This window comes from Augochlora pura, chromosome 7, assembly GCF_028453695.1.
Source record: "Augochlora pura isolate Apur16 chromosome 7, APUR_v2.2.1, whole genome shotgun sequence".
Lineage (NCBI taxonomy): Eukaryota > Metazoa > Arthropoda > Insecta > Hymenoptera > Halictidae > Augochlora > Augochlora pura.
The window spans coordinates 41,250,905-41,271,380 of record NC_135778.1 but is presented as its reverse complement, the minus strand read 5'-3'; the positions used below and the strand labels follow the sequence as shown (position 1 = coordinate 41,271,380).

Sequence of the window (20,476 nt, the reverse complement as noted above, 5' to 3'; positions counted from 1 at the left end):
AAAACACGGGACAATCACTGGAACGCCTATATTGCATTTGTTTAACCGTCGACTAGAAATTGACATGCACCAGTTATTAACTTAGCTGCTCGTGATGAACGACTTGAAATTACAGATCGGTGAATTAATTAATGTGTCGCTCACGGCGATAAAATTACACGCAACAGCGAATTTACATTTCGAAAGATCATCATTCAACTCTCCTCTCTCTTCGTGCACTGTTTCATTCGTCTGAATTCAAAAAATTGATTGAGACACTCCTCTACCGCCGAATACGCATCGTCCTCGATCTTTTCCATAATTAATTCGAGAGAAGTGTAAAGGGCTTCCAAATCGTGGCACGACCATGATTCTGTTACTGAGATAATCTTCCGAAGTAGTTCTTCAGCTTGTGGATCGCTCAATTTTTCTCCGCTAGACACCGATAAGCTTCTCCTCAGGGTGTTCTTTGTTCTTTTCGACGATGGTCCTTCTCCGGAACCACTGGACTTTCTCTTCACATTAGTTTCTGACGATCAATACGTTACGTTTTAGCGTCTAAATCGATGTTACCGTATCAAGCCATTCATATCTAAGATCATTTGACATCATTTGAAGTAGTTTTTTTTCTCTGCGACAATGCAATCCGCAGTTATTAATGGAAAACACTGACCAATGAGAGACGTGGTTGGGTGGTGCTGGGCGGCCGAGCCAACAAGCTGTCGAAGCACCGTTCTACTTATTCGCTCAGCCACCTTGCGTCAGCCGAACTCGCCTCTCATTGGTCAGTGTTTTCCATTAATAACTCGTAAACAAAGTCGCGGATTGCAGTTTCACAAATAGAAAAGAAAATAAAGAATTATAGAAACATGTAAATTCAAGTTTAAATTGGCATTACTTGATTTTGAAGTTGATATTTGCGACACGGTGTAAAGTTTATTCCGACCTTTTACTCCAAGTTTATTCCTCCGTGATGTTGACACCTCCGCTATCGTTATCGTAACATTATTATTACTTTTGCGAATAATTTTCATAGTGAACAGTGTTTTTGATTACTTACGTGTTACAGCATGCTCCGAGCTACCCGCTTGTAACAACGATTTCCTCTTTCTCCCAACTTCTCTCGTTTTCTTTGCGGACGTTTCAATTTGAATAATATCCACTGTTTTTATAAAAAAATTAAATAGATTCAAAGAAGACTTTAAACCATGCTATTAAATCCCGTTAATTTATATTTTCCTATACTTTCAAAATCTGATGATTTTATATGTTTGTCATAAAAAATGAGTAAGCGAAGGGAAAAATTTGAAACATCAGAAAAATTGTTATTTTCAACTGATTAAAATCATTAAGAAAAGAAATACATCTCTGTTCAATCTCTGTTACTTGCAATCGATGCATACTATTATATTTTACTGTAGTCTATCGATGACACGGATGTTTACAGATCTTTTCATTCTTTTTGCGAATGAGGTTCTAAATAGCTTGTTTTTGTAAATATTTAAAATTTAATATCATACAACAAATATTTCACGAATTATTTCAAGTCGTCGTATTATACGAGACACGGTCTCTCTGTATACAGCCTGTGTTATCTGATCGTTCTATGGTATATCGCTGTTATACCTTGCGACGATTGATTCGATTCAATGTCGGAGGCTGTATGGTTGAATAATTGCTTGAAAAATGATTCGCGTTCCTGCTCTCCCGGCGGCGTGATTTCGAAAGTTTCACCTTGATGTTCGTTGAACAAAGACGAGATCTGAAAGTGTAGTTTAAAATTGACAGTATTATAGGAAATTTCAATTAGAATTACGATTGCGTGCAGAAATAATGCTTCGTTCACTTTATCGCTTTAGTATATTTTTTAAAAAATGTTAGCGTTTAATACATTTTCAACAATCGGAAGATTCTCAAAAATATTAAGGATCGCGAAAGGAGAAATTAGGCAAAATCGAAAAAGTCTCCGTACGTAACATCATTAGAGGAAGAAAATGTTTAAAAATGTTTAAAAATGTAGAATTGAATTATTAATTGTATAATTAATAGTTTCGACAGTTCGGATAGATAGGTTAACGGTGTAGGTGGAAAGTTTAGCAACTGCAATAAATTGTGTAAATGTAAATTCCATGGGCTTCTCTGCTCGATCCTAAGGTACACGCTTTCGTTTTTACGTTTAAGATAAAGAAATTTTAATGTTTACGTTGTATGTCTGCACTTTGTGAACCAATATTCTGTCTCGTTGGAAGTTGTAGCACAGGTATAGCAATTTCTCTTACATCTTCCGGCAGCTCTTTCACCGAACAATTCGCTGTGGTCAAAACTAGCATGTACACGGACCGATCCAAACCATGCATCAGAGATGTGAACACGACTCGCGCAGCCTCGTCTACCAAATCCCACCAAGCAAGGATATCCGGAACGTAAAGCAAAGATGGTAAACTTCGTCGAGCCATCTTCATTTTCTAGTTGAGAAATCGACCGAACAAAATATGAAAATTATTAATTATGATTATTTTGAAGTGAGTGAATGGTAAACCGCCAATTAGATGATAAAACGAGGAAAGGCGTTACGATTAGCCATTTAAGCTTTTAGCTTATTTTAGTTACTTGAATGATAGCTTCTTCAGCCCCTTTGCCAGTTTCCTCGAACAAGGTCGTAACATCTAATACATGGCAGGGGAGGTGTTCCAACGTATGAAGTAACGCCGGACCTAGATGACGCGTGTGGGAGTCATCGTTGCCACACAATAAGATCCTCGGGCAGTTGGTCGATTTCGACTGAGCTTTACCGGTGCTGAAACAGAATCTCCCATCTTCCTTTAATACCCTTATAATCGCTGATCACTAAAACCTAAGATGTCGTTCCCCAACCCTTTTCGCTACGCAGCTCCTTCCCAAAATTGTTCTCATTCGTCGCGTAAGAGACTGCCAAGAATATATCCTCAGAATTTCGAAATAGATAAATACTTCTTTAAATCCGTGATATTTATTCAAGAATCTTTAAGAGCCTACTCTCTATGCAATATATGTAATGAACGATACAATAGTCGTTCTCAGTAACGATTAACTTTCGGTGCAGATGAGATTTAAGTAATGGACAATGGCAATATCCTTGCTTGACTGTGTGCGACAAGCGTTCCCAATTGACGGTTATGCAATGACACGTATCGAGCGGTTACTGTATACATAATTCATTTATAGTAACTGAAAAATGTGACGTCAGAGCCACCCATCTGCTAGCAACGAGGATAGACGTTAATGGATGAAAGTCAACAGATGTTCAGTTTCCCTATTTTCAAAACGACTTTTGAACGTTAACGTTCATCGAGTAGTCTTTGATTTTCAATAGATCTTCATTTAAGGAGTCATGCTCGGTCAGAAATCGAGAATATCGAGAATATTTTATGAGTATTTTATTGTGATCTTTATTGCGTTAAGAGTTAGGACTTTAACGAATCCCTAATGTACGGGTTACTATAACTGTTATTTTTTAGGACTGGGACTAATTTTCAATTGGTCATGTAATTTAGTTTATTAGGTCGAAGAAATGGAAACAAATTAATTCATAATTGTGGTGAGAAGAGTTGATAAAAGGTGTTCCCGTTCAATATTTCTGAAACTACTGCGAGTCATGTTCAAAGATTTTTCAATGACTCGGTGCCGCAACAAGTACACAAATCTAAGCCAATTTATGCATTATGAATAATAATGAAATAGCTACTAGAAGCTATTGTTACTTTTGATCTTTTATCGTTTTGATCAGAAATCTTGAACGTGTATTCTAATAAGTATCCGTATGAAATTGATTTGTGACGAACAACTGAGAAACGTTAGCTTAACGTGGTGGTGCATGATTTATCTAAGAATGGTTTAACTGCATTGTGACCTAATACTCACATGACGTCGCAGATTAACATTCCTGTTGGGCAAAGGATATCGAGCTGCGACAGAATGCGTGACAAATCGTCTTGGAGCAGAGGCTGCATCTTAAATGACAACGATCTCACAGGCGCGACCGAAACGCGATGAGATGCGGGCATGATGTTTTGTTGAGCTTTGTGGAAATCTTGCTTCTCGACCTATTAAGAAAGCGCGTGCTATGAAAAGTATAAGATATATGGGAAGACGATCTTTTAACTTGTCATTTTATGTTCGTTATTGATAGACTGTGGATTTGATGATTCATTTAATAAGAAAAATGAGTACAGTAGTAGAACCTCGCTCGTTGCAATCTCGTGGCAATTTCGCGCGAGCATAATGTTAGCAGTTTCTTCGAAACTTTAGGCAATGCGTGTATAGTGGGGCGCAGACGCAGATCGGACCGATCGTGATCGGTTCGACTCGTTTGTTGCCGTACACCTAGATTTTTCCGCGTATCTTCGGTCCCGTTTCATGCAACGAGCAAAGCGTCGATGTAAATCATCTATAATCATGCATACCGCTGTACAACTATATGAGTCGAACTCTATTCAGTTAACATCAGAGATAAGAATTATACGCTGTCTTTGATTCTACAGTCTCGTTTGGAACTTTTAACTCGGTTACCTTAAGCTGTCGCTCGTTGATCTGATATTTCGCTTTCGATGTATATATTTCCGGATAGTTCCTTCGAACGCAACACATAACAGCTTCGGCACACAGCGCCTGTAAATCGCTGCCACAATATCCCACCGTCTTCGATGCTACATAAGCTAAAAACTTCTGTGGTGGTTTATATTTCCAACTTTTAATGTGCACCTAATAATATATGTAACATCAACGTTTTTGATAGCCATTGTAACAACATGGTTGAACAATTTAGTTGCGTGTAGTATTCGGTATTAAATATTTCCGCTCTTAAAAACCGATTTCTCAAACTGCTATTTTTCCAAGTTTTTCGATCGACAAAGAAACACCCTACTCTGATTTAAAATTCCTTGACAGTTGGTACCAGAAACTGTTTACTGTACATATTACAAACTATTCGCACCAAAATTGTTCGATACTCTGTTAGTTCGCGCCACGAACAAATTTAAAGTTGGAACAATTGTATCTAAGTAGTGGTACCGAGAGTATTTCTTTCCTCGCTTTGTAACATGGCAACGGAAAGTATAATTCTCTATCGAACCGGCCGGGTCTCCTTAAGGCTGGATCTATAGCATCGACTCTATTCGTTGCCCCAATTACTATGATCTCTGAATTGTTCTCCAAGCCGTCCATCAAGGCCAGGAGTGTGGAAACGATACTGGCATGCACAAAGTCTTGTCGACTAGATCTTACCGGTGCCAATCCATCGACTTCGTCGAAAAAAATGATGCAAGGTTTTGATTGCTGCGCCTGGAAGATTTATTTAGAGAACGAGATGATGCGTTAATCGTCTGATCAATACGAATTCGCCAAGTAAAGAATATCTAGGATGCATTCCATATGTCAAATTATTAATAAACTGTTCGAACACCAACTTTAAATGACATTTGAAAAAATGAAATTTCAAATAACACACGAAGGCATTGTTAAAAATCATTTAATAGATTGCGTTAGTATTAATTCGTTTAAAACAATTATTTGTCAGTTTCTGGAACTTGGATAAAGTTACTAAATCGTGTTTTGCATACGAGTTGCTTTTGATTGAGTCGATTGCATGTGAAATGCATCTGGATCATGGATAATTCTGATATTGTACAATCAGATAATTGAGGTTCTGCTATGCTTCACAACGACGGGTTGCGAATTAATATGTCGAAAGGGATTGGCTGAATTATTTGTTCACTTTGAAACATTCGGCCAGCGGCTGCGCGTTCATAATGTACATTTAATCGAGCCAACTTTTCCTTTCCAATTACATTGCGCACGAAGAATTAATAAAATCTGTTCACCATCGAGAAAATTTTTTGAAGCTTCTTTTCGCTCTCGCCAACCCATTTGCTGAGGCAATCGGAGCCCTTGCGCGATATAAACGAGACCTTGCGTTCGGAATTGCTGCATTCTACAGCCAACGCGCTGGCGACGAGGGTCTTTCCTGTGCCTGCGGGATAGTAATTGTCAATCGGGAACGACGTTTCACACAACATTGTACCTCATTACGAACCGTAGAACGTTTTAGTTTACCAGGAGGCCCATAAAAGAGCAAGCCCCTCGGTGGTTTCAAGTTGAATTTAGCGTACACTTCGCCGTACATTAGCGGGAATAAAACCGTCTCCTTAACCACTCTGATGTGTTTCTCGAGGCCTCCAACGCAAGAGAAATCCTTCGCCGAGGACATGGTTTGCGATAGAAGACGTGTCCGAGCTTTTCTTTCGCATACCCAACGAACGGCTGCTCATTTAGATCGTTCAACGTTGTACTTGTTGCTCTTCGAATTTCCAGCCACCCGTGATCCGCTTCAAACACCGGCCACAACGATGTACACGTACATCGTGAGAGTTCTGTGAATTTCACTGGAATTTTCCCCACGGTGTTCAACGATTCAAATCGATTCACAATGCAATATCATAATTTTTGACGTTTCGCTCATCCGAAACGCGCGAAACAGACGAATTGCTAAGCTTGTGATTCAACGCAACGTTCGTGCAATATTGTAAAAACTGTCTGCAACCTATCCAACAAATATACAATCAATTACAGCAACGAAAATTACTTGGAATAGGCGCGAAAATATCTGGATATTTTCTAATGTTGGTTTTTGTTGTTTGGCTTTCGAGTCATAATTTGGAGTGTATGCATACAATTTAACCACGCATGAATACACATATGCAGCAGGCGGCAGTCTACATGGTGAACATTGTAATTTTGAACCACAATGGCAACGCGATGCATAGTTGCCGATAGTTCTACAATATTCACCTGGTGGACACCCTACGCATGCGTAGTCGTGCGTGGTTAAATTGTATGCTGCACATATCGTAATCGGTATTATGCCGACAGTCGGTCGGTCGATCGATTCAGGTGTAAATGACGGTATGTATTATTTCTTTCAGAGGGAGGTTTTCAATAGGTTTTTTTCTACCCGGTTGTATCTGACGAACGAGTGAAGGTAGTTGATGCGGATATCGGTATTTAACACTCCTACTATGTGTAATTTTAATGTATTCCTTTGTCTTGTAATCCGTTAATACGTTCGCCACGATCGTTACTAGCGTAGATAGGTATAATTTATTGTATCTATGCTATTAAATATGTCTTACGATTTCTTATCAAATATTGCAAAGAGAAGCTATCAAGTAACATGCTACGTGTTATAATTGTTAAATAATCGTGTACGCAAAATTAATTTCACGATCCTTGCGTGAAATACGAAACCGTAGCCGTTAACAAACGTGTTAACAAACCTGTTGTTACCGGAATACAACGGAAATTGAATTAAAGATATGATGATATTCGTCAACAGCCGCAAACGTAAATTAAATGGAATTTCTTTAATAGTTGCAGCGAGTTGAAAGTAATACGTATAGGTGTCTCTAAATTTCTTGAATATTTTTCTTGTCTTTTAATTTTATCTGTCCATGTTTATTCTAAATGCATGAAATCCGCTATATAATTGACGAGAGAAATTTGTCAGAATTTGTAACATGGGAAAACCTTTGGCGTTAAAATAAGACGATGTATAAAATTTTGGATTCGTGAGAAGAATATTTCTGTAAAAAAAGAAAACGAGCCGCAACTTTCAGTTTATTATTAAAAAAAAAAGTCATAACTGCGGAATACGTCTAGGTATTCAGACACATTGCAGTATCTCCAATAGTGCTGCTTACTAAAATAGAAAGTACGAACAAGTTATTATTTTTTGTTTTGTTCTGACAATTTAAAAGATCATTATTAAAGACCGAAACAGTAATAAGAAACTGGAAATGGTATAATGTGATCGGTAAAATATAAGACAAAATTATTACATTATGAAACTTCAATTTATTATGCTACAATGAATGACAATAAAATGTATTACCTATATGGTAAAATAAATAAGGCAGTGTATGCTCTTTTGCTTTGTTTTCTGAATCTTTTACAAATCCTCTCCCTATACTTAAGACTACTATCTTTCAAAGAAGACATCAAACTACTACGAACGTGTGCTTGATTGAACTGTTTAATGCATTCTTTGTTGACAGCAGTATTAAAATCTTCATTCTTTTTAGCAAAGTAATTATAGTAGTTAGTTTAAACGGCAGTGGTTACGAAAACCTTTCAATAATACAATTTTACATATAATTACACTATATGTATAATTGCAATATTCTTGGTAATACAGAGATGATAGCACTTCAAAAAATACCACCAGAAATCATTCTTCTTGGAGTAATTACATGATTTAGATCTTCATTGCAAAGTGGAATGTAAAAAATATCAATGAAACTAGGAAAGTCATGGTAATACAATTAATTTGTTTCTATTAATTGCATTACGTGATTTATCTATTACATTTACTTTTTATTTAAATTAATATTTGAATTTTTAGTACTGATATTTGATTTCTGTAGCAAATATCAGCGATGTCCATTCAAAAATAATTGAACTACATGGAGCTAATTTTTACTATACCAATACTATATATTCAAACTAAATGAAATTTGTAAAATATTTCCAAATATTAGTCATAACATGAGTACACAAGTTCAATACCATTTTTTTATGTTGCTGAAATTGTTACTAATGCTTTACAAACTAGAAGCAATAATACAGCCTGTTTTCAAACACTACATTTTCTTGGAAAATACATTTTACATTGCAAGATGTCTAAAAGTGGTGTAATACGTATCATGAAACTCAATACTTATGTGTTGCAATAATTTGCACAATGACTATTCGACTAAGAAAAATCTTCCTGAGTAAATAAAAACGTAATGTCTATTTGACAATTTTTTGAATTTTATTAAAAATTTAGTTTAAAACGTAAATTGAATCTCTATGAAATTAATGTATTCCATTTACAAATAATTTTTCAGCTATACATTTTCAAGAGTGATGAAGAGTTATGTATATTTTAACGTTAAATTTATATAAGCGAATAAAATATTTTAAAAACAATACAGAACTAAAGATACAGAATGTACGTTGCCAATTATTTCGATTTAATTATTGGGAAAGTTATCTTGGGCAATACATTTATAGCACTAATTATCATTAACATATATATAACTATTTAAAAGAAAATTATAAATTGTACTCATAAAGTTACAATTATAAAATTACTTTATCTTCAATTTTGTTATTTACATTATCAAAAATTACATGACAAAATAATGAAATTACTTTGCTAATTCCATTCTAAACGGAAAACATAATATACAAAAAAATAAATACTACATAGTGAGCATTTCTAAAGTTCAGTCTTCTTCATTTCTATCCTCTTAATAAATTTTAAGTTCTGATTAAATGAGATGTAGCCGTGAAATTTTTAATTAATGGGAAAGTAGTAAGATGCAAAACGAGTCCATTACTTTTTGACTGCATTCTATTATAGTTTTATACTATCAATGACATATTACATTCCTAAAACAGCTATTTGTTATCAATCACATAGTATTCTTTTAGGAATTTCATTATGTTCATTAAAACAAGTCTGACTACCTGTTGGCTTTATTTTGCCTACTAAATCATTAAAGTTGGATGAAGAAATGTATTATCATGTACAATTTGTGCATAAATGAACACCATGTATGTAGTTGATTATAACAGGAAGAACCACATTACTTCCAGTCGAACTGATCAAAGTTTTTCATCACGCATACATTATCTGGTAACTCTACTTCTTCACAGTTACAGTATGAATCACAACCAGTATATGAATGTAGAATGTAAATTTTACATTAAAATATTTACTAATATTTATATAGATAAATGTTTCCTTTGCATATCTTTAAGATGATTACCGAGGTATTTCACATTTATAGTAAAGCTTTCAATTCTGTCCACTTCTTTAGTAATGGTACAATGAAAACTTATTTGTATTTATTTCGTTTAGTATGGCTTACAACTTTGGTCAAAATAATGTGAAGAGCATGAATTGTATTTCAATTGTATCTTAATTACCATAACTAAACTCAATTCATCACATAAATTTCATTTAATTGCTTGCTCTAATAAGGATCAATTAAAAGTACTAATCTAAATAACAGACACTAATAATAAATAACATTATAATGATTCATTGGATTAATGCATTTAAGAATAATAGTATATATCATTTTTACATACATTCGTGTAGAATCATTAAATTAAATGTTATTTTAAGTTCTAGGTACATTAAATTCTCAATACCTGTCATTTTATTTAAACGATTTAAATCAAAACTAGAATATCGCTTTACTTGGGCAGATATGAGATTTAAATACTCAATGAAGTTTACTGCCAAATAACAACTAGAAATCGAAATGATAACTAACGAACGCTATCCAATACTACAATAAATTATTTTTAATAATAAATTATGTACAATGCCGAAATTTGTAATATGCAGTATTTAACAATGATTATATGATTTGGAATGTATTTACATATATAATCAATGTGTGTCTAAGTTTTTTTATGAATTTACCAATACATAAAGTAAATTTACTGACACTACGATACAGAAATGTCAGTTGTGTAGTAGGATTATTTTGCAGAAATTATCAAAGTATTTCTCATTTTAATTACACATTTTTGTAAAGATTTTCTAATGTAATACGACTTCGTCAACCGGAATAACGTAAACTTATACATGTGTATTTGAACTTATGCATCAGGATATGTCTATATTCAACATATACATCTACGTTAATCTAAAAGACTGTAATAATCCAAAGTAACAACTGGTGCATACAATGAAAGTAAATGTGTTGCCTGCATTATCCATATTGATTAATCGAATACTACTTCGTGAATATACAGCAAAATAATTTGATCTCATATACTGTAAAGTACCATGTATAAAAAGTATAATTAAGTACAAGTTTATTAAATTACTATCATCTTTGTATAACCATCATTGCAACATATTTTGTTGCTGTGAAACAGTATACTCCTTTGTGGTGTCGCTTTTCATAGTTAACTTGGAAATACTTTGCAAGTATCCTATGAAAGCTGACTTCCATAAAAATTAAAGTGTTTAGTATTCTATAGTACAAGAAATTCATTTCGTTATAATCAACTCCAATTTCTACAAATATTCTAATTAAATAAACAATATACAAATTACCATTAATATACGTCCATTCAAATATGAACATTGTTGACTAATAAGGATAGTCTGAAATTAGCTATGACGAAAGCCAATAAGGTTATAATAATTTGTAATTTCATATTTAGAAGATGAGACAAACGGTTCAATTTTTTAGCTTGACATATAATACTCCTTTTCGTGTAAATTTAATGCATTGATACATTTTATCATGTCCTTAAATATCAAAGTTTAAATATACCGTAATGTTGTTTCATTTTACTTATAAGTATATATGCAATAATGAGAATTGCTTCCTTCTATCAATTATTAGCAACTATGAAAATCAAAACAAGAAAATATACCTTTTTACGTTATCTTGTGTTTCAACAAGAATAATCGATATTCTTTGTTCCGTGTAAATATACAAAAAAGTATTGTTATAATGATACTAAAGATAGCAAAATGACTTATAGCATTTCTGTCTGATTAGCGACATGATGCCCTTTCTCGTACGTTGTCTTGAATTCTTCAAACCGTTTTACCTCCTTGAGCAAATCCTACATATATATACACAAACAGAAATTATAAAACATTTGATACTATTATATTATTTACTAAATATTATCTACTGATATAGATTCTATAAATCCGTGCAAATATTTAAAGGATAGACTGCAAATAAGACAAATAAGTGTCATGAAAAATAAAATAAATTATAGAGAACTTATGACGACATTGTAAAATAGTTATACTTGACTCACAATTGAATGTCGATTTATTTGAATAAGTATATAAATGTTGTAAATATATTGCATTTAATAAAATAGACTGTATTTACCTTTGGCAGTGATTTTCTATCATAACTCTGAGCATATTTTCCTACACAGCGACTCAGTTGCACATAGATGTCACATAAAACTTCGACCGGGAAATCTTTCGTAACATCGACAGTATGTTGCCATGCAGTTTCCAACTCATTCTTATCTACAATAAGTTTTTCGTTTTCCTCAAATCTGGCTGGACTAGAATCACTCTCGATAGCAAACGATAACTCGTCCATACTCTCTCGCCTAGACGAGGAATTAGATCCAGCATTCTCCGTGTTTTTCTCATGTTTTTCTTCTTCTACGAAACATATATGGATATTTTCAAGCTCGTCGATCCGTTGTTCAGTGACACAATTGGTTTGTGCTGTTTGCGCGTCTTTCGAATTTTCGTTTTGCGAATCATTTTCAGTGTCAGAATTATTGAACAACGGTACATGTCCGTTCAGAACACTGTTTGCCTCAGTTTCGAACTCTTGGAATTTTTCTAAATCAATGCTGGTAGTTTCATTAGTTAGACAGACTTTGCTGTCAAAAGTAGTAACGCTGTCATCAAATGCAATTTTTTTCTTCTTATGGACCTTTTTCACGAATCCCCTGGCCCAGGCAGGTATTCTACGTTTTCTAGAATTACTATATCTCTTTCCGTTCACAACAAGAGCATGACTAGGACTTCCAGTATCTTTTTTCTCACTTCGTTCAGTTGTCGACTCAGGTTGCTCTAGCGTTGATTTAGATTGGATTTTATTTTCAGTGTTATGATTACTTTTACTTTCGATAACCCTACGATTTTTCGAAATTTCACGACATTTGTCTTCAAAGTCGGAATCCAATTCTGCTTTTATTAACGCATACGCATTGTCACGAAGGGAACATGCGCGATGTCTTATCAATTTATCAGCTGGATCTCTGTGAAAAACAAAAACAAAACAAAATAAATGTATCCAAAAATAATTAAGAAATGATAATGATCGAGAAGCTGTATTAACTAACTTTAGTGGTCTTCAATATTAGATACATGTATGAAGTATTTCATAAAATTTATATATCACACTAGTCACACTGGATTCATAAAAATAATAAGAGAACGTTCACATAAACATGTATCCTGAGATACTGATAGATATCAATACTTAGAAAAAAGCCCGAACAGAATACATGTTTATATAAATAATTGTTATTATTTCTACGCATATATATCCAAGTTATTCTCGATGTGTTCCATATATAAGAGATTGAAGACCACTTAACTACAGAGCAACAACAGCAACGGATAAACAGGAAAATCTGGACTACCTCTTCAATATTCCAAGCGAAGGCCTATCACGTAAGCTGATAAGAAAACACACAATATGAATGTCAGTATGAACTTTAATTCCATTATTTATATTTATATAAGTTATATGAATAATATATAGTGAAAAATAAGTAACAACATTAATAAATATAAATAATAGCAAATAAAGTGCAACAAAACTATTGAAGAATGATGTATTTTCAATCCCAAAATTAAATTGACTTCTATAGCATATTATAATATAATACAAACCGTAAGTAAACAAAAATAGTATAAGGTCTTTGTATAATCCTGTTTTCGATTACTCTCAGATAAATTTAAATAACGGATTTAATAATGTAATTCATATACGATGAATCAACGAACCTATCAGGATTATATTCTAATGCATTTTTGCAAATTAGATCTATGTCGTCAAGAAAATCCCTGGCACAAAGATAACAGTGCATATCAATCTTTGTCATCATGGTTTCCAAGTCCATTGGCTGTTTTATAATCATGTTATAATCTGGTACTTCTTCCGTATCCACTGGTTTTGTGAACATGAAAAATCTAGTTAAAGAAATTTGTATTATTTAAATATCGTATAGTACACGAGTAGACAACAAATAATGTAAATATATTTACTGTCGATTCCTTGCTAGTTTTGCACAAATTTCTCTTAAAAAGATTCTTAGTTCTCTCAAAGAAACTTCTTCTTTTTCATATAATATCTTTCTCTCTTCTTCTGTTAATTTCTTTGGTATGGGATCCGGTGCTAAAGGAAGTTCTTCCAAAATTTCAATTTTATCGTCCTTTATTTTAGGCGATTTTAAACTTTGAATCATAAAAATGGGTCGGAAGAATTTCGATCTTTGTTCGGCCGTTGGTGTTTTCATCGAATAAACTTCCCCACGAAGCTCACTAAAGAGACTTCGCAATTGGTTAGGGAGATCTTGATACATCGTATCACTCGTAGCCAAAATTAGAATAGGCAATGAAGGATCGAGTGCTGCAATACGACACAAGAAAACTGCTTTCACAGTTTCAGGTACAAGTGGCCACCATTGATCAATTGACCGAATATAAATTATGGACGGTACATTCCTGGCAGCTTCATTAAATACCTACATTAGAAGAATGAATATACATTTTAGAAGATTATGTTTCGTTCATATAATATCTATTTGTTTTTAGAACTGTCAATAACGAACTTGCACACAGGTTTCTTCTGGAGATCGTCCACTCTCCGCAAAAAGGGTACTAACGTCTAATGTTTGAACGGGTAGATGTTCCATGTGATATAATAACGCTTGTGCTAAATGGGGCCCTTGACCTTCAGATAAATTTCCTCCAGAAATTAGTAACCTCGGACGATGGATTCCTTTAGTAATTTTAACTCTGAAAAAATATCTTTAATTTTATTAAACTAAAACTTATGCCATTAAAAATTAATACAGTAAGACAAAAAGTGTTATGTAATCTATTTCGTTAAAAACTGGATTATTGTAACAAGTGAAAGTTAAATGTACCGTTTTTCTGTAGAATCATAGAATCATAGAATTAATAAATATGGTAAGAATGGTATCCATTCAATTTACTTTAAATTTCCTATTTATAATATAACACTTTTAACTTCTGAATCTTTCAATTATAAAACTTCATTACTTCGCCATAACAGGATTGATTCCTTGAGGAAATACTCCTTTTATGGAACTTATTAACTCCTCCAGTGGAGGTCCTAGAAGAGGTTCCATAAATGCTTGCAATTTTCTTCGAGCACAAGGCGATACTCTTTGCGATGATGAAACGAGCATAGAACTGGCTTGTAAGAAATCTCGCTTTTTTACCTATAAAACATATAATCTAGTATTATATTAATTTATGATCGATTTACTGTTCGATAAGAAAAACATACTTCGACACGTTCAGGATCCAGAAGTAATCGATTGCTTGTCATATATATTTGGGGATATGTTCTTCTTAATCCCTGCAAAACAGCTTCAGTGCATAACGCCCTTAAATCTGATCCGCAATAACCTGTTGCCTTTTCAGCTAGTATTTCTAACAATTGTTCTGATGGAGAATTTTTCCATTTGCTGACATGGATCTTTAAAATTTCTAATCTTTCTTTCATGGCAGGTAAGGGGAAAAATAATTCACGATCGAAACGACCAGGTCTTCGCAAAGCTGGATCAATAGCATCTATTCTATTTGTTGCTCCAATAACTATAACCTAGTATAAAGTAGAATAATTGTAACCAATGATTAACAAGTTACTTTTATGCTCTGCATACGTAAAGTAAAAAATACTTTACCTCCCCTCTATCACTGAGGCCATCCATAAGTGCCAGAAGAGTAGACACAATACTAGCATGAATCTGATCCTGCTTCGTACTTCTAACAGGTGCAAGGCCATCTATTTCATCGAAAAATATTATGGACGGTTTCATTTGTTGAGCCTGCTCAAATAACAAACGTAATTGGCGTTCTGATTCTCCAACCCATTTAGATAGACAATCTGCGCCTTTTCTCATAAAGAATGCCATTTTTCTACTGCCTTGACTACATTCGTTTGCCAGTGCTCTAGCTATTAATGTCTTACCAGTTCCTAATTATTTAATATGAAATATTAATTTTAAAAATATACACTTTCATACACTGATGAATACTAAAATTTACGTTGAAAATATTTAATCGCATGATTAGAAAAATATTCAAAACAATACCTGGTGGGCCATGAAATAATACTCCTTTTGGTGGAGTAATGTGATAACGGTCAAATACGTCTGGATACATCATAGGAAAAACAACCATTTCTTTAAGGCAGTGAATGTGTGATTCTAAACCTCCAACATCATTAAACCTAATATTAGTATCTAAAGTTATTGGGTTTATATCTGCTTTGCGATCAGGTGGTCCACCTTGAGGTATTGCCGATTGCCTATTATGAAATTAATAAAATAGAAAACTCATTGTACAATAATATTATTATTTATTCCATTGCATACTAAAATCAATGGAATTATCTACAGATAATTTGAAAACTATACCACTATGTATATCATACCTCACCTTGCTTTCTTGCTTTTTTTTTTATCGTAACGCTGAGGTTCTGAATCACTGGAATCACTAGAGCTTGTACTTTTACTCCTATGTTTACGTCTTCTCATGGAATTGCTAAGAACACTTCTTAGTGCCTTTATAGATCGTCGAACCGGTTCTACATTAGCTTGAAATCTATCTACAGTCGGTTTTTTTTTGACGTAAGCTATATTTTCTAGGGCCAGGTGAATCTGAAGATTCACTTAAATCACTATCTACCACTGAAACATATAGATTACAATTTTTTTGTAGACTTTATAACATCTACGAAAAGTTTTGAAGGTATGCATATATCAAAACGTGAATATCGAACCTGTAAGCTTCTTACCCCTTGGTAATTGTTGTTGCGTTGATCTCCTAGTTCGTTTAATACGTGTGTACATATCTTCATAACCCTGCAAGTATTAAAGAAAAAGCACTATATAAGTATTTTCAAATACTTTCATATGAATAAGATTAATAATGTTTAATTGAAAAAAAAGTTATATCTAAAAGTTAACGCATATTCATAAAATTATAAAAAAACATGTACATCTTCGTTTTCAGAATTATCATTATTTTCTGCCTTCTCGCTTTCTTGAGAACTGTCTTCATCACCTTCATCTTGTTCTACTTTAGGTTTTACATCTTTTTCAATTAAATTTCCTCCTAGTCTTGTCACGGGACCTTCTCTGAGCCTACAGGGACTATCAGATTTTCTTGTTCTGTAAAGAAATCGTTTAAACATGTAAATATAATTGTTAAATGATCATGTCGATGTAACGTTTAATTTGATGTACTTTTAGATATGTATATATTTCAAAGAAATCAAGAACATCCATGAGATAAAATAAACCCCTAATTTCAATTTTCCCAAAATTTATGCATTATATTAGCAAATGTTTTACCTCGCATCTTTTTCCTCATTTGGTTTACTTCTAGTTCCTATTTTCTCTTTATGTTCTCTTTCTGTTCTATCTCTTTCTTGTCTATCTTTAAGATCTCTAATATCTTTTTCTTGTTCTGTTTTATCCCTAAGATCACGATCAACCCTACTTCTACGTTCTCTACTATTTTGTCGATCGTGTTCTCCTCTCTCCCTCATGTGCCTCGATGAATTTTTATTGGGAGGATGATTCTCGCGTGATCTAAGAGGCATACGCTCTCTGAGATCACGTTTTCTTTCAGGGACTTCATCCACCATCTCTTTATCAGATGAAGAACCATGTTGTTGAAACATGGGATAACCTTTTAATGTTTGTGTCCCTGAAATAGTATTAAATACAGATATTACGAATATTTAAAGATCGTGACATTTATTTGTTTAACATTGATTTTAAGACTGTTTACCTAAAATCCAACTAGTATTAAGATTATCATACGTTTGCATTCTGTTACGTGTACTGCGACGTACGCTTAAATTGTTCATAGATATATGAGAATTTGTATTTGAATGTGATCGCAAAGTACGTAAACTTTTCACCCTTCTGGCATTAGAGCCAAGACTTCTGCTTCTAGGAATAAAAATATCTTCTTCTGTATCCATCGAATCCAATGCAGCATCATCATCTGACATTATCTAAAATATGTTAATAACAAAGTGTCTCATTTTCATATGAATGATTTAGAGGAAGATGTATTTTTCCTATTTAATACAACTTGATGCTGGGTTGTCACTTTACTTTCATTATTTTCTTATTTTCCATATGACATAATCCCAACTAAAATAATATCAACAATACATTAATTATATTTTATAACATTTATATTTAATATATAAATAATGTAATGATATATTTTGTTATTAAAATATCACTTTTCTTAATTCACATAATACTACTGGTATTAGATGCATTTTATTTTGTATATATTTAAATATTTAAAGAAAATTATATATCATTTTAATATTGCACTCATAAATTAATATAATACATTATTATATGAATATTATACATAATATATATTTCATTATCGATTTTTATGCATTAACCAAGCTTAGTAATAATTTGAGTTATTTCATTCTAAAATGAAAAATTATTTCATAACATAACATGCTTATTTATCTAATATAATGCCCTTTTCAATTTCATTTATAATAAATGAATATATATAATTAATATTCTTTATTATAAATTTCAATAACTCGATGTAGAGCAATTGTGTTTAAAAATTAATGTTTAACACAATAATACAAATAACCTGCAGACTGGTCTTTATTGATTATTAATACTGAAGCTACTTTAATAAATACATATAATCTTCGAAAATAATACTACTACATTTTTATTAATTCACACTCTATATACCAGACAACTACAGAATATACTGTCTATTTTATATTATTTTTATATATTTTATATAAACAAATTAACTGCCTTTAATATAAATAAATAAATAAATAAATATATATATATATATAAAATCTCTTAAAAACAATCTAATCAGTAGGAACATTAGTTCTAACTAAATAATTCATAATTTAATAATTCAATCCCCTTTTATTTAATTTTTTAAATTTAACTTTGTTTCAGTGAACTATAGCACATTACAAAATATAGATATGATTATTTAAGAATTATGCTTAGATTTTATCATGTATTTAAATGAATATTTATCAAACATTAAGTGTGCTATAGAAAATTACATAATCCATTTTTGAACAAATATTCATTACAGTTAAGATTGACTAATTTATAAAAATTGCTCGTAAAAGATACACTTATAAAATGTTAAAAACTGTTTTGCAAATAATTATATCGATTGACATAAAGCAGCAATATCAAAGAACAAAATTTTATTGACAGTTAACAGGTGTCTTTTCTTAGTCTTCCCTATTTTATATATTGAAGCACCGCCCATTTAGATATATTTTTACAAAGTCGACGATTATAAAAATACAGAAAACATATTTTATTAAAATGTGATGGGAATGTCAATGAGTAGTCGTATTAAATATAAAACAATATGAATTGAAATAAAAACTACTTATAATAATCATAAACAAAGCACCATGAAAGCAATTAGTATAGTCTTAAAACTGACGAGTTTTAACCTCTACAAAGCTTGATATTCAAAAACTTGAAAATACAAAATGGTTGATACGTGACTACTTAAATTACCTTCATCTGGCTAGTTCTTGCTGCCAAATTTCATTTAGATTAAAAACGAAATTTGTAACGTCCGTCATATGCCCCAGGTAAAGTATCACCACTTTCTCGATTGAGTGCACGTAGCGCATGCACACTGAGCCTTCACAAAGGTCGTTTTACAATCGACTATCGCTTAAAACTATTATACACTAAAACGTGAGAAATTAAAGCTTGCATAATGAACGTTACAATCGACAAGCTTGCCAATGAGATACGAAGGTTTTGCCAGTACCGGTATGAAAAAGCTTGTATTGCAAACAATCTCTTGTGTAGACAAACTCATACTGCAATTGACCGTAAACGTATTCGCATATCTAACCTAACCTGTTCACCAATTGTGACCACTCTGGCCACAGATCACCTTTAAATATACAAAAGTGACCATTACAACTAATTACATACAGTTCAATTATAATCTTTCAAATATGTTCGGTAAATTATTACAAAAATCCATAAACAAAAATGTCCTATTTTAGTCAAATATAGAGAATGCAACAATCGGTACGAATTATACTATTTTATAATTATTATTGTTATAATATAAAATTGCTTGTATTTCTTTCATAATATCTGAATATATCAAAAAATTATGAGAAATCTATTATAAATAAACATATTAACATCTATAAACATCTACTTTAAAACAAACATATTATAAATGAGTAGAAGAATAAATTTTATGATACGCATTTGATGAAAGAATAGCTGTGTTTAATATTGAAATTTCATTTTATTTTATATTGTAGCACGCAATCTTTATCGTTATTAAAAATTATGATGTAACAGCAGAAATGCAAAATCATTTTTGATAGCGAAACTTGAACCGTTTTCAAAAATTAATACAACCATAAGTCCTACTCCTGCACACTTTTCATGCTCTCTAAGTTGGCTCGCACGTCCCCACCATTTTACTGCGCAACCAGCTTTGCGCAAATACTGTAGAAAGGGAATGAGATACAATAAGGAGCACAGAACGATACCTATCATATTCTATGCAGTGTTGCGGTCATGGATAGGAAACTTAGCCGTACTCTTTCCACGTATC

At 32.6% G+C, this 20,476-nt stretch overlaps 2 protein-coding genes across 2 annotated transcripts; both read right to left on the bottom strand.

Moving 5' to 3' along the window:
* Positions 1-194: 194 nt before the first annotated feature.
* LOC144473521 (ATPase family AAA domain-containing protein 2-like) lies at positions 195-6,223 on the bottom strand. The gene is made up of 11 exons (XM_078187449.1): positions 6,070-6,223; positions 5,838-5,986; positions 5,029-5,298; positions 4,528-4,719; positions 3,880-4,061; positions 2,590-2,776; positions 2,259-2,444; positions 1,606-1,741; positions 1,040-1,141; positions 878-967; positions 195-508 (listed from the first exon to the last, which is right to left on the bottom strand). Exons 1-11 carry the CDS (start codon positions 6,221-6,223, stop codon positions 195-197), a joined length of 1,962 nt encoding a protein of 653 aa, XP_078043575.1.
* Positions 6,224-7,512: 1,289 nt separating this feature from the next.
* LOC144473513 (ATPase family AAA domain-containing protein 2) lies at positions 7,513-20,057 on the bottom strand. The gene is given in 17 exon segments (XM_078187434.1): positions 7,513-11,655; positions 11,937-12,831; positions 13,219-13,254; positions 13,586-13,771; positions 13,847-14,325; positions 14,413-14,599; positions 14,867-15,048; positions 15,117-15,434; positions 15,517-15,809; positions 15,928-16,142; positions 16,274-16,458; positions 16,460-16,524; positions 16,632-16,698; positions 16,836-17,007; positions 17,191-17,548; positions 17,633-17,861; positions 19,402-20,057. Coding segments are annotated over 17 exon segments (3,963 nt in total). The 5' UTR covers positions 19,408-20,057; the 3' UTR covers positions 7,513-11,565.
* Positions 20,058-20,476: the final 419 nt, after the last annotated feature.